Source organism: Protopterus annectens, chromosome 6.part0, assembly GCF_019279795.1.
Source record: "Protopterus annectens isolate FY-2018-M chromosome 6.part0, PAN1.0, whole genome shotgun sequence".
NCBI lineage: Eukaryota > Metazoa > Chordata > Ceratodontiformes > Protopteridae > Protopterus > Protopterus annectens.
The window spans coordinates 666,776,027-666,790,394 of NC_056737.1; the positions used below are offsets into that span (position 1 = coordinate 666,776,027).

General features: G+C 42.4%; 1 protein-coding gene across 6 annotated transcripts in view; it reads left to right on the plus strand.

Annotated features, from left to right (window-relative positions):
- The window catches only part of INF2 (inverted formin 2), a 735,156-nt gene that overhangs the window by 539,711 nt on the left and 181,077 nt on the right, over window positions 1–14,368 (plus strand). For all 6 annotated transcript variants that reach the window (XM_044074343.1, XM_044074344.1, XM_044074342.1 and 3 more), the window contains one exon: window positions 120–190. In XM_044074343.1, coding sequence (XP_043930278.1) covers window positions 120–190 — 71 coding nt within the window. The remainder of the gene's footprint in view (window positions 1–119; window positions 191–14,368) is intronic.

Consider the following 14,368-nt stretch of genomic DNA (forward strand, 5'->3'; position numbering starts at 1 on the left):
TTATTTCAAGAAAATGTTTTTGCAGAAATCTACATCTATTTTTTTCTGCCATATGTCATTTTTATAATCCTCTGGAAAGCTGATTTGTTTCTCATCCAGTTGTATCTGTTTACTTGTAGGAGGTTGAAAAAAATATCCAGGATTTATTGACACTCCCAGACGATTTGGAAGCAGTTTCAAAGGCTGCTGGGTAACAAATCCTAATCTTAATATGTGTGTGTGGAAAAATCTTTTGAAAATGTTTTAATTTTGTAGGAACTTATAAGTCAGTTTATATTATAGGTTTAACATGCTTTGCAAATATTCTTCAGTTCCATTTTCTTCTCTTAGTTTTCTGAACTGAACAGTTTATGAGGAAGTGTATTATTTGTGATTAATTTTTACTGTGTTACTTGATTTGTGGAATCACTGACCCCATCTTGGCCGAGTCCACTTTAATAGCTCATCCTACTTACCCAGGGAAACAGGCTGCATTATCTCAAGTGCCAGCAAGGACACACAGTCTTATTTGTTGTTTACTCTGAAGCACATCTTGTACACTCGTTTTGTGTAGTGAAGTTAAACTCAAATAGCCTTAACAGTTAAGGGGCTTAGTCCCACCTCCTTTATTTATGTGTGTGTGTGTGTGTGTGTGTGTGTGTGTGTGTGTGTGTGTGTGTGTGTGTGTGTGTGTGTGTGTGTGTGTGTGTGTTTATTTATTTGTGTAATTATTTCTTGCCTGACCACTACTGTGCTTGGGTTGTCTTCCTTAGTGTTTGCTACATATTAAGAAGAATGTACAGATTACTTCTTGTCACCATTTAAAATGACAAATATTTCCAATACTGAATCCAAACTTAAACGTTCTATATTGTAAAGTATTATTTTTTTCTGAGAGGAATGTACTGATCTTTGTACATTCTATAATGTGTTTGGATTGCTTTCCTCTCTTCTCTTCCTGTATCTTCTAAGTCTCTCTCCATTCCTAAACTAATACATAATGTTATTTTATAACACTTTTCTCTCACTAATGCAGATGCCTAACTTTCTTACAGGTACTTGCTCTACTGTCACGTACTAGCTGCACAGAGGAAATTCCTGCCCCCCCCCCCTTTATAAAGGCTCAAGGCTTCCTTACCCCTCATGTTGGCAGAGTACAATTTAGTCTCTCATCCTTCTTGTGACGCCCGTGCCCTGACCCAGCAATCAAGGAGCCTCAATCCTCACCACTAACACCAGAGAGGGTGTCTCATATATGAGGAAAGGATAACAAATGCACACAGTAAAGTGCAATTTCCCTTAAGAGCACACAGAGATCACAGTCAGTCCGGGTCTGGTCACTCCCTTGCTCCCCAGGTCCCCAATAAGACTCCCCATTGGCACAGCTATAGGATCCAGATCTCAGCCTAGCTGGGCAAGCTAAAATCTCAGCACCCTCTCTGTCCAACTAGTGCTTCATGTCCCTGCCCAACTGGCTGACACACACACACTTTGAGATAAGAGTTTACACAACCACACAGACACTTCTGGGGAAGGCTGGCACAGGTTCTCCAGCTGTGCCCCTTTTACCCAGACTATACGGTAGTACCACTTGCCACCACCCAGCTAATATTTATCAGCTACCCAAAGGCCCTTAAAAGGATATCCAATTATTACTGTGCAATATTGTTATCCAATTGGTAGATGTGACTAAACAGTCAAAGCTTATTTGGAGTGACCTGGACAGTAAACTATAAATATGCAATGTACTCTAGAGCTTAAACTATCTCTTCACAAAACCAACCACAGTTAAAAGGTGTTAAAATAGTTAATAATAAATAATTAAAACCACAAGACAATATTTTATACTATACGGTGCTAGTCAAAAGTTCAGAGATTACACAGAAATTCTTAAAATAAATCAGTAGTACAGTTCTGGCATCACAGAAAACCACTTAGTCTAAACTTTCTAATTCCTAGCTATTGCTACAAGAAAACACACTTCTAAAATAACTTACTTATAGAGCAAGGCAGAGTGCTGTGAGTTGGATAGTCAAGGCAAAATGCTTAATAATCTCTGGCTCTCACTGTTTAAATTGCTATTGCATTTCTGATAAACATTACGCCATCTTTTTACACTTTCCTGGTGTTCCCAGGCTGATAGAAACTGCATTTACATTCTTTTACACTTAGAGCAATAAAGGACCTTCCACATGTAAATTCTAGTCATTAACTTTAGCCTTAAAACAGTAGGCAGGAAGCCTTCATCTAGCCCGGCCGGAGCCGAATTGTAAACATGAAAGGCAGTGATAAAATCATTTTAATTTCAAAGGACCAACAAGAAATGCTTGACTTAGCTTTTTTACAGCAGATGGCAATGTTGCCACATTGTTTTAAGTTTCACATCATTCTTTCATTTAAAAAAAACAAGCTTGTAGTTCAACATTCATATTTACAGATAATAGAATTATCTGCGCAATTCTATCTGGCTTGGCTGGCAGCCTTCACCTGTCTCTACCAGTATTCACACTTCTTACGCAGAGAAACAGGCTTTGTTTACTCAAGTGCCTGCAAGGAGACTTGGTCTCACTTGCTTGTTTAATCTAAAGCTCACCTTGCACACTTGTTTCTGATCATGAAGGTGAACTCCAATAGCTTTACTGGTTAAGGGAGCTTAGTTTTAATTAGTTTTTCTTGCTCGCCCCCTTTTATGTATGTATGTGTATATTGTCTGACCACTATTGTTCTTAGGCTGTGTTGTCTCTGTATCCCATGCATCCACCTTCATAAATTGATTCTAGCTGGGGGAGGGGAGGTGTGTCCTGCTTTACTCCCCTCCCTCTCACAATCCCCCAGGCTCTGTAATTTATACATCACTGTTTCCACCCTCTCCCACCCAGATGTTCGTGTGACACTGTTGCAGTCATTACACTTGGGTTATGCTGCCGTCGGGCGGTCCGTAGTCGGCCTGAGTTCCAAAAGTCTTGGTCTGGCGTCGGTTGCTGACGCTTCCTCCCTGATGTCAGTACGCTAGGGGGATATAAGATGCAGCCGACGCCATTTTCTTCAGTCTTTCTTGCCGCGCGGTGCCCGAAGCAGAAGCAGTTCACCAGTGCGGGTCGGCCGACTCCTGAGATTTTCATTGCGAATCCAGAACCAAAGTCTTCTAAAAAGCTAAGTACCCCGTTGGGGAAACTTTTTCATGCCTCAGACTGATATCAGTAAAAGTTAATAATTGTATTTCTTGTGGGAAGCAAATACCTCATAAGGATTTCCACTCCTACTGTATCCCATGCCTAGGCCCAGACCACAACGTCACTGGTTGGTTTTGTGCTAGGTTTAACAAGCGCACTATTAAACATCCGTTTGATTTTGCCTGAATTTATTTTGGCAAAACATTTAATTACACCATGCCGTCGGAACTTCCGACGACCGGATTCCATAAAAAGCACAAGGACAGGCATCCGAGGCCCAAGATTGACGACGAGGCCTCTTCTAGGCCGGTCGCCGGTTCTCTGGTTTTCAGCGAGGCACCTACACAGCCCCTGATGACCGCTTCTACAGAACCAGAGACCGCCTCAGACTCCCACGTGGAGCTGGCTGGGCCTTCGGATGCTCTAGTTTTTCAGATAACCGAATTTAATCCTACAGAGGGAAACGAAGTAGCTGAACAATCCACAGCTACAGAGGGTGTTTTCAGACCTACCCAATTAACTATTAAACCCTCTGTTAAATCTAAGCCTCCATTAAAAGCAAAGAAACAGACACAGCAATCTCCAGGGCAGGCTTCCATGCCTAAGAAACAAATGCTAAAAATGGCCGAAGACCTTATCAACCTGATCAGAGGGTCCCAACCACCTCCAGATAAAAGAGCCAGACAAGATGCAGACTATGAATCTTCAGACCAGGTGTCCATTTCTTCGGACTCATCCTCAGACCTAGGGTATTCATTACCACCTTATGAGGATTCAGATGCTGAGGAATCAATTCCATCAGCCTCTCTGCCTGAGGACTACTCCATTGGGGAGAACTTACATTCCATGTGGGAGCATTTCCACTGGGAAGGCCAGGATTATTCAGAATCCAAGAAAAGGCTTAGAGATTTCCTCTTATTGCCTCAACACAGACCCCTTGCTATTCCGCCTGTGTTAGATATTGTGGATGATGTATATACTGAATCCAGCTTAAACCGTGACTCCTTACCACCAGCCCCAGTTAAGCCGGATAGATATTACAGAGTCCCTGACTCTCACAAATTTCTATACAAAAGCCCTGTTGCAGACCCTGAAATTATTTCCCAGGGACCCAAAGGGATTAAAGCCTCATTAGCTAAAGACCCAGTCCACTCTGACAGAGATTCCAGAGCATTAGACAGATGGGGTAAGAAAGTTTATACATCTGCAACTTTAGTCATGAGAGCCTTGAATTGTCAGTTTCATATGCTAAAATATCAGCAATTTTTAATGTCTCAGTTGAAACAAAAGATGCTAGCAGATACAGATCCTCCTAATTTGAAAGAAATGCAGGATTTATTGCATGCAGCTGAACAAGTGGGAAAACATACTTTGCAATGTGGTTTTGATTCCTTAGAGGCCTCCTGTAGAGCAGCAGTTACAGGCTCTGTCATTAGAAGGCATGCTTGGTTAAAAGAACATACGCTACCAGATCATGTTAAAGCCAAATTACTGGATGCACCTTTACAGTGGGATGTGTTGTTTGGAGTCGAGGCAGAGGAGGTATTAAAGAAGATGGAGGATAAGGCAAAATCTATGCAAATGGTCAAAGATTTCTTACAGGTTCAACCTCCTCGTTTTAGCAGAAATTGGCCAACAAAAAATTGGTCCTTTCCAGCCACAGACAGACATCAAAGGGGCAGATATAGATGTCCAAGAGGTAGAGGTCAGACACAAGGCCCTTACAGACCTCGATAATGGGGTACACTGGGCCAGAAAGAAGGGAAAGACAGGCCCCAACCTTATAAAAAACAGTCTCAATGACGTCCCACTACATCTGCCAAACAGCTCTCTCTTGGCAGCTCCCTTAGGAGGAAAACTGTTTTTTTTTCTATCACAATTGGCATTGCATCACCAAAGACAAATGGGTTCTCAACATCATATCTCAAGGTTACAGGTTTCACTACCACACTCTTCCAAGGTTAAAAGGAATGCCAAATCTGCCACCAAATCAATGGGCAGAGGCTCAAAAACAAATTACAGCACTCATGGATATGAGAGCTATTCAGAAGATACCACCACAAGAGCAAGGCCAAGGATTTTACTCGAGACTCTTTCTGGTTCCCAGAAAAGACAAAGCCTGGAGACCCATTCTGGACCTTTCTTCTCTGAACACTTACCTGGATGTTCCGAAATTCAAAATGTTGACACTACAGCAGCAGCTTCCCATGCTAGGCAAGAAAGCCTGGCTTGTGACTTTGGACCTCAAAGAGGCATACCTGCATGTCCCTATCAGACAAAACTGCAGAAGATGCCTTAGATTTCTAGCAGGTGCAACGCACTATCAAATCTCTGCACTGCCCTTTGGCTTATTTACTGCACTCAGAGTCTTCACAAAGTGCCTGGCACCAGTAATTGCATTTTGCAGGCAAAAAGGAGGTCAAATTTACCCATACCTGGACGACTGCCTAATCTAAGCAGAGAGCAAGGACATTCTTCTAAAGCATCTGGCGTACGTAAAAAAGTTATTAAGTTGCCTGGGGTACACAGTAAACGAAAAGAAATCAAAACTAGTGCCCTCACAACAGATAATATTCCTGGGTGCCAGCTTAAACACAATGGCCCAGATGGCTTATCTCACACTAGACAAGTAAAAACAACTGACTCAATATTTTCATTTAATGGCAACAAAGACCCAACTCCCTGCAAGAAAAATTCTGCAGGCCTTGGGCTACATGGCATCTTGCATACTACTAATTCCATATGCCAGATTGCATATGAGGAAACTACATTGGTACCTAAAGAGTGTATGGTCTCAACACTGTCAAGATCTGGAAACAGTTATACCACTAATTCCTTGCCTTCAACAGGAGTTTCAATGGTGGGCCCAAGCTTGTCACCTCAACAAGGGACAGCATTTTATTCAACCCACAGCCAGGCAAACACTGACAACAGATGCATCGGATTACGCCTGGGGAGCACACATGGCAGGAAAATGTATTCAGGGCGAGTGGCCCACAGAACAAAGACATCCCCACATCAATCAAAAAGAGATGCTAGCTGTACAAAATGCAATTATAGCTTTCAAGGACCTGCTACATCCAGGACAACTACTACTAAAGACAGACAGCACCACAGTTATGTGGTACATAAACAACCAAGGGGGAACACACTCCTACCCCCTCTGCAGACAAGCCATGACCTTGTGGAACACAGCTTTAAACTACCAAGTTCATCTGCAGGTACAATTCCTGCCAGGAGAGAAAAACACACTGGCAGACAACCTAAGCAGAAACATCATGGATCCTCACGAATGGCAATTGAGTCCACAAATTTTCAGCATGATAGCACAAAAGTGGGGGAAACCAGACATAGATCTGTTTGCATCCCCAGTGAACTGCCAACTACAGAAATTCTGCACAAAGAGCTACCATCCACAAACATGGAAAGTGGATGCCCTCTCATTCAGCTGGAAAAACCTACAAGTATACGCTTTCCCTCCTTTACCTCTCCTTCCAAAGGTACTCATAAAAGCCAGGCAGGAAGAGACAGAAATTATCCTGATTGCACCAGACTGGCCACGCCAGCTGTGGTATCCAATCTTAAAGAACTTAGCACAAGAACCACCCTGGATTTTGCCTCAAATCCCACAGCTGTTAACACAACACAACAATAAGATACTTCACAGCCAGCTAAAGACCTTAAATCTAGCTGCATGGAAAATTATTTAACCAAGCAAGCACTGCCTCTCTCCAAAGCTGTTATGGATGTCATTCTGGAGGCCAGAAGGCCTAGCACCAGGAAAGCCTATTCGGATAAATGGAAGAGATTCTGTGCCTGGAACCAAGCACACAGCCTTGACCCTCTTGTCGCAAACATTCCTCAGATACTTCAATACTTAATTGAGATGCTGGACAAGGGCCTCTCCTTTTCATCCATCAAGATTCATGCCTCAGCCATTTCTGCTCATTACAACACGAATCCACCAAATTTTCACATCCTTTGCTCAAACAGTACCTTAGAGGGGCAAAAAACACGAGACCACCCCGTAGAGCACCTATATCAACTTGGGACCTCAACTTTGTTTTGGAAAAATTAACGTTACCTCCTTTGGAGCCAGCTAACACAGCAGAATTAAAATACCTCTCTTGGAAGACTGCTCTGCTACTGGCAATTACATCAGCAAGAAGAGTTTCAGAATTACAGGCTCTAATGGCAGTGGAACCTTTCTTCATCTTCCACCAGGACAGGGTATCCTTAAGAACTAACCCTACGTTTATGCCAAAGGTAGTATCAAGTGTGGCTCTAAACCAAACTATTCACTTGCCAACCTTTTATCCAAAACCACAGAACAAAGGGGAGAGACTACTACAATCCTTGGACATTCACAGACAATTACGCTTCTACTTGGACAAAACCAAAGCTTTCAGAAAATCTGAGCAATTATTGGTAGCATATGCTGCAGGAGTACAGGGAAAAGCCATTTCAAAGCAGACTATTTCAAAGTGGATAGCTCGCTGTATACATTTTTGCTATGCACACCATGGGAAACCTGTACCTAGCAGCATTAGATCTCACTCCACCAGGGCAACAGCCACTTCAACTGCCTACCTCAGGGGAGTACCTACCAAGGGCATTTTAGAAGCAGCAACATGGAGTTCTGTACATACCTTCACCAAACATTACCATTTGCCTTTATATTCCAAATCCAGAGCAGGCTTTGCCACTGCTGTGCTGCAGGGCCTTATAGCCACCCCTAATGCCTTATAGATCCATCCACCCTACCTCAGCTTTGGGATTCCACCCAAGTGTAATGACTGCAGCAGTGTCACACGATGAACATAGTACAGTTTTGTACCTACCATAAATGTAGATGTTCGGGTGTAGACACTGCTGCAGTCCAGGTTACTCTCCCTCCCTCCTTCCCCTCTTACTTTCTGGAACATACCTAGGTCTTCTACCCTTATTTCCTAAAGGGAGTATTTGCTGGTAATTAAAAATGTTTATTTGCTTTTCTATTATGTATATATTTTAGTAGCAATTTGAAAGGCCTACCTATTTGGGGGAACCTGACATCTGGGGCAAGAAAAACTGAAGAAAATGGCATCGGCTGCATCTTGTATCCCCCTGGCGCACTGACGTCAGGGAAGAAGCGACAGCAACTGATGCCAGACCAAGACTTTGGAACTCAGGCCGACTACGGACCACCTGACGGCAGGATAACCCAAGTGTAATGACTGCAGCAGTGTCTACACTTGAACATCTACATTTATGGTAGGTACAAAACTGTACTTTCTGACTACCCATTAAAGGTACACACAGCTTCATTTAACCTACATCTGACTTTCTCAGGCTCCTTAATGTGGCATATTCCCACCCTGTACTTCCACACAGTTTCATCACCATTGCACATTTACATAAATCCACTAACAGACATCACATCATTCTCAATCCCTTAACCTTCCCATATACATTCTCTGGTCCTCTCTCATCATCACAGATGCCTGCCACTTACTTTCAAAACTCCTTTTCTGCCTTATGCTTCACAATGATTCTCCATTTTACCATCTTACTCCTCCTTCCTTTTAACCAACTACGGTATACCAGCAGTAACTCCATCTCTTCTCCCATCTCTCAACCTTACCCTGTACTAGCCTACCACAAAGCCCCACAATCTCTCACTTGACCACTCTCAATAACCTTCCAAATTATCCTTCAGTTTACACAATCCATTCTCAAACTGCCACTCACACTCATCTCAACCTTCACACCTCTTTACCTCATCTCCTCCAAACCTATCAAACTCCAACAACCCCACCACTAACTTCCTAAACACCTCTATAAATTTGGTTCCCTATTACGAGAGCGAAAGTCCGTTTAAGCAAATCCGTAAACGTCGACACGTATTGCGCAAACCGGCATTACAGTGAACATCCAAAACCGCAAATTTGGAAATGTCGAATTACCATGGTTGTCCCTTCTGTGGTATAGCTCCATAAGGTAAGTGTGCGATAGTTACGGACCTTGGGGTTAGGTTGCGGGTTAAGCTAAGTGCATAGATAGTTAATGTATGTAAGATTTAGTGTAGGGTTAGGAGTAGGGTTTTGGTAAATGTATGTATGTGGATTATTTATTTTGTTTGTTTATATTTTCGTAGGGGAAGTGTGCGGCAGTTACGGACCTTAGGGTTAGGGAGGGGTTAAGGATAGTGCATAGATAGTTGTGTATGTGGGGTTTAGTCTAGGGTTAGAAGTAGGGTTTTGGTGCTTTACGTTAGGGTTAGAAGTAGGATTTGGTTAGTGTATGTATGTATGTGGTTTATTTATTTTGTTTGGGTAGGTAGTATGTAGCGGGTGGTGGGGGTTGGCCAACTAGGACAGTTCGAGATTTAAAATTTCGTGGTTTAGTGCATTCGGTATTCTCGCGGTTCTCGCAATTCGTGTCAGTGTTTTGGTATTTGCTCAAAAGGAGTTTCGCCCTGGTAATATAGACCCATTAATTCAACCCTATCTTGCTTCTCCTGCTCATATCCACCATTAAATCCAATCCAAGTCTCTAATAAACATGACCAGGTAAACACTGTCCTTAAAACTCACTCACCCATTATCACAGCTATCACTGAAACATGACTCAAACAAAGCAATCCTAATTTTCAGTATCTACCTCCCCCCTACAAATACAAGACCTGGAAGTTGACAAGGTGGGAGTAGTCTCATTTTTTATGAAAATAACCTTAAACAAACTGTCATTGCTCAAGCAAATACCTTCTCATATACTGAGTCCAGCTGGATCCTTCTTAAACTTCCCTACTGGAAGACCAGACACCTTCCATTCTTACAGCAGTCACCTACCTTCTTCCTCTAGCCTGTCTTAAATTTAAATCCCTAGGTCCCTTGAGAAATGACGTTGCCAAATTCCTAGCCAATATCAACTTTATGCAGTCAGTCAGTGAAACTACTCTTCCAGTTCTCCAAACCAGCAACCTCTGGATCTGTTATTCACAACAACCCCCTGTCATCTTCAGCATTTCTGTTCTTCCCCCTAATTTACTGACCACCGACCAGTCACCAAAACTGCCTCTCAAACTAGTTACCTTCAATCCCAGATCCACCATTAATACAGACAACCTTAAAAAAAACTCTGAGCAACTATTACCTGGTTTATGTAAATTGAGTGGCTGTCTTTCTATATTTAGAAACAAAATTGTTATAGTTACCCAATGCCTTTTGGAATGTTGACGCCACCTTCTTGGTAGCAGGGAAAAGCCAAGCTTGAATGGCAGCTCTGAATTAATCTTACCACCACCTTCTGTGAGCAGTTCATACCTAATACTTATTGGCCGTAACAATTAATTCTGCCCTTTTTAGTCTGCCCTTCACCTACCCAACATATTGAGCATTTTCTTGACAGAAAATTATAACATCAAGAAGTTAAGCAAGAACATAATTCTCAGTGTCTGCTAGGATGCCATCTACCAACCACTGAAGGGTTGCTGGACCATTATTCATCCCAAAGAAATCTTCATGAACTTGTATAACCCTAAAGGGGGTTACAAAAGCTGACTTTCCTATTCTGCATGTGTCAAAGATACCTGCTAGTAACCATTAGTCAGGTTAATAGTAGTCAGGTAATTAGCCTCACCAAACTGCTCTAAGGCATCCTCTGTATTATGCATGCAATAAACATCTGACTCAGTTTGACTACTGAGGTTCCTATAGTCTATACAGAACTTGGTGCTCATGTCTGTCTTTGGCAACAACCCTACCAGTGAGACGCAGCTATTGCTCGACTCCTAGATTACCCCATATCCATCATTTCCTGCAGTTCCTCTTTCAAAGTTTGCTTAACCAACTCAAGTACCCTATATGTGGCCTGTTTGATGGACCACTGGGTCCCACTGTCCACATGATGCTTCACCATGTGGGTGTAGCCTTGCTTACTGTTAAACATGTCCCCAAGCTCCTGTAGTACTGCCTGCATCTTCTGAACCTTTCTTAGGGAAAAGATACAGTGAAAATTTTACCTCATCTACCAAGGTGTTATATAGAGCCTCACTGAATTTTGCCACAAGATATCCTCTGATTTCTCCTGTAACCTAGTAGAGATGAAAAATAGCAATATCTCTTTGTCATGGTAGAGCATCATCTTGTTAGCGTGGTACAGTTTGTGCTTCCACCTCTCACCATAAGCTTTAAATGACTTCATTTTCGTACAATAGTGAAGGACCCTCCCATGCTCCCCTAATTTATGTCGGACGTGCATAAACACCATCATATTCTGCACAGAAAAGCATTCTCATACCATTGTTGTGTTTATATTAATGGATGATGTGTTTGGTTTTAAGTTTAGGACATGTTTCACAACAGATTCTTTGTGGGGTGACACTCTCCCACTCATCCCAAATTAAATCCATGGGCTCCCTCACCCTACAATCGTGCGGCAGCTCAAAAAGGGCATTATTGCACTTAGAAATTACCTCTGCCTTTGTTTTTTGTGATTGTGTGTTGTCATTTTGTAGGTTTTTGTCTGTTTTGCTATATGGTTCTTTTCAGGTATTGTATTAATATTTTTATACCACAGAGTATTCTATTTCTGTATAGCAATGGAGTGTAAGAAATATCAGTCATTGCAAATGATGAACTATAAAAGTCTTTATACTTTAAATGCAAATAATCATGTGGAGCTCTGCTGTATTGATGTGACCTTATATCAAATGTTGAACTGTGCTGATTGGTTATTGCTTGATGTGTATTTATTCTCTTCTAATTACTTTTGGAAGAAGAGAAAGATGATTTTAAATATTTTTGTTTTAGTTCTGTTTGTATATTTATTTTATTAATTTGCTTACCTTTTGTTATGTGTTTGTTTCTTGCTTTATATGTGGAAAAGAATTTATACTGCACAAATGGGGCAAAAATATTTACTTGCACAGTTTAAATACATTTTCTTGCATTTAAGTGTACTGTGACCCAGAGCTGCAGAAAAGTGCTGCCCACCATGTTAGCAAACAGGAGTGAGTCACTTCAGTAATTGAGTTAATTGCAAGTGAATGAACCTATGTTAGGAGACTTGACTATCAGCAGCACACTGCCTGACAAACATGTATACTGGTTTTCAGTACGGCCTTAAAGCTGTTCACAAAGGGTATCATTGATGGCAAGCCCAATAAACTTAAAAGGCATGTACATGTAAGCACCATTTCTCCCCCTTTATTGTGTCAGTCTTCTTGTGTGTTTATGCAGTGTTTGTGTACAGTGTTGACATTTACCTTGTAAGTTATTGTGACTTTCCGTTCTCTTGTTATGTAGATATATTTTTTCAAGTTTTAGGAAGTGGTCTTGTGACTGACTTTCTGCTGCTTTCAGTCATGGCTCATTGGCTGAATCAGGCAAACGTCACACTTGTGTAAAGCAAACATGTATGGAGAAAATCGATATATGTGCAGTAACAGAAACCTGGTTTAAGGCTCCAGCACTACCAGGCTACAACTCATACCATACATTTCATCCACAGAACCCAAACCAAAATACAAAAGGCAGGGGCATATCCATATTCATCAAGGATACCCACACCTCCAGGTTAGTGGCACAGCATGATGCTTTAGAGATCATCCACGTGCAGCTAACAATGGGCAAAACTGCAATTCAAATTGTAGCTTGCTATAGATCACCCACCATGTCCCAGGACCCCCATTCCGCATTTCTGGAAACACTGGGAAACATAAAGATCCTACCAAACACCCTAATATTGGGTGATATCAGTTACCCAAACATTAACTGGGAGAGCTACTCAAGTACTAACTCCCTTGTCCAACTTTTACTAGAATTTATAAACTCAAACGCCCTGGTTCAACTGGTCAACACTCCCATCAGAGGTGACTGTAAGCCTGACTAGCTTGGTCTGCAAGGCTATGGAGTGCATCATCATGGAACTTATTAACAGAGACATTGGGAACCTTCAAACACTGGACCCTACCCAGTTTGGCTTTGTTAAGGGCAGATCATGCCTCCTAAACCTGGTGGACTTCTTTGAGACAGTTACCAAGGCTGTAAACGAGGGAAAGGTGGTACACACAGCCTACCTAGACCTCACTAAGGCCTTCAACACCATTCCCCATTCTGGTATTATAGACAAGCTCACCAGCCTGAACATAAACCCCTACATCACAAGATGGGCTGCCAACTGGCTCATGGACAGAACCCACATGGTGAGAGTTGCAGGAGCTAGGTCCGTCTCTAAACCGGTTAAAAGTGGTGTTCCCCAGGGCTCAGTCCTAGGACCCCTCCTGTTCAGCATATACTTCTCAGAGGTACATGCAAGCACAGGAGGACTATGGCTGACCAAGGTCGCAGACGACTGCAAACTAGGGGCTATAATTGACTCTCCAGCTGACACAGACATCCTCCAAAAGGGTCTCACTGAGATGGATACCTGGTGTCAAAATCATGGCCTCAAGCTAAATGCCAAAAAGTGCATAGTCATCCCCTTTGGAAAAAACAAAGTACCCACAAACTACCACATAGGTGGTAGTCCCCTAAATATGGAAGACGTAATAAGGGATCTGGGGACCCAAGTAGATAGTAATCTCACCTTTGATAATCACATTGCCAAAGTGGTTAGAAAATCCTTCTACGTGGCCCACCTAATCACAAAAGGGTTCGCATCCAGATCAAAAGAGGTCATTGTGCCCTTCTACTCATCACTCATCAGACCCATCTTAGAGTACAACGCCCCATTTGGGATGTACCTTACAAGACACCTGCAACAGCTGGAAAGACCACAGAAGTACCTCACCAAGAGGATCAATGGCCTCAAACAGATGCCCTATGCAGCTCTACTGAAGAAACTCCAGTTGTACTCGGTTGCATACCGCCTACTCAGAGGTGATCTCTGCCTGACATACAAGGCCATGTCCAACCCAGAATTGATGGACATGCCCCACCTAAAGAAAACCTTATCCCCTCGAGCCACACGCTCTAGGGATCTAAACCTCACCACAACAATAAATAGAACATGCTGGAGGGATATATTCCTGTCCCAGAGACTTCCCATGCTTTGAAACAAGATCCCAATCTACATTAGGCAGAGCTCCTCACTAACACTCTTCAAAAGAATCCTTGATGAGTGGATGGGACACAGAAAGTTTACCTCTGGGATCATTTCAGTGGCTCTGCTGGACAGAGGCACAGGGAACTAATCTAAGGGGGCGGCAAAAGCCAACACATTCTGGCTAGGCT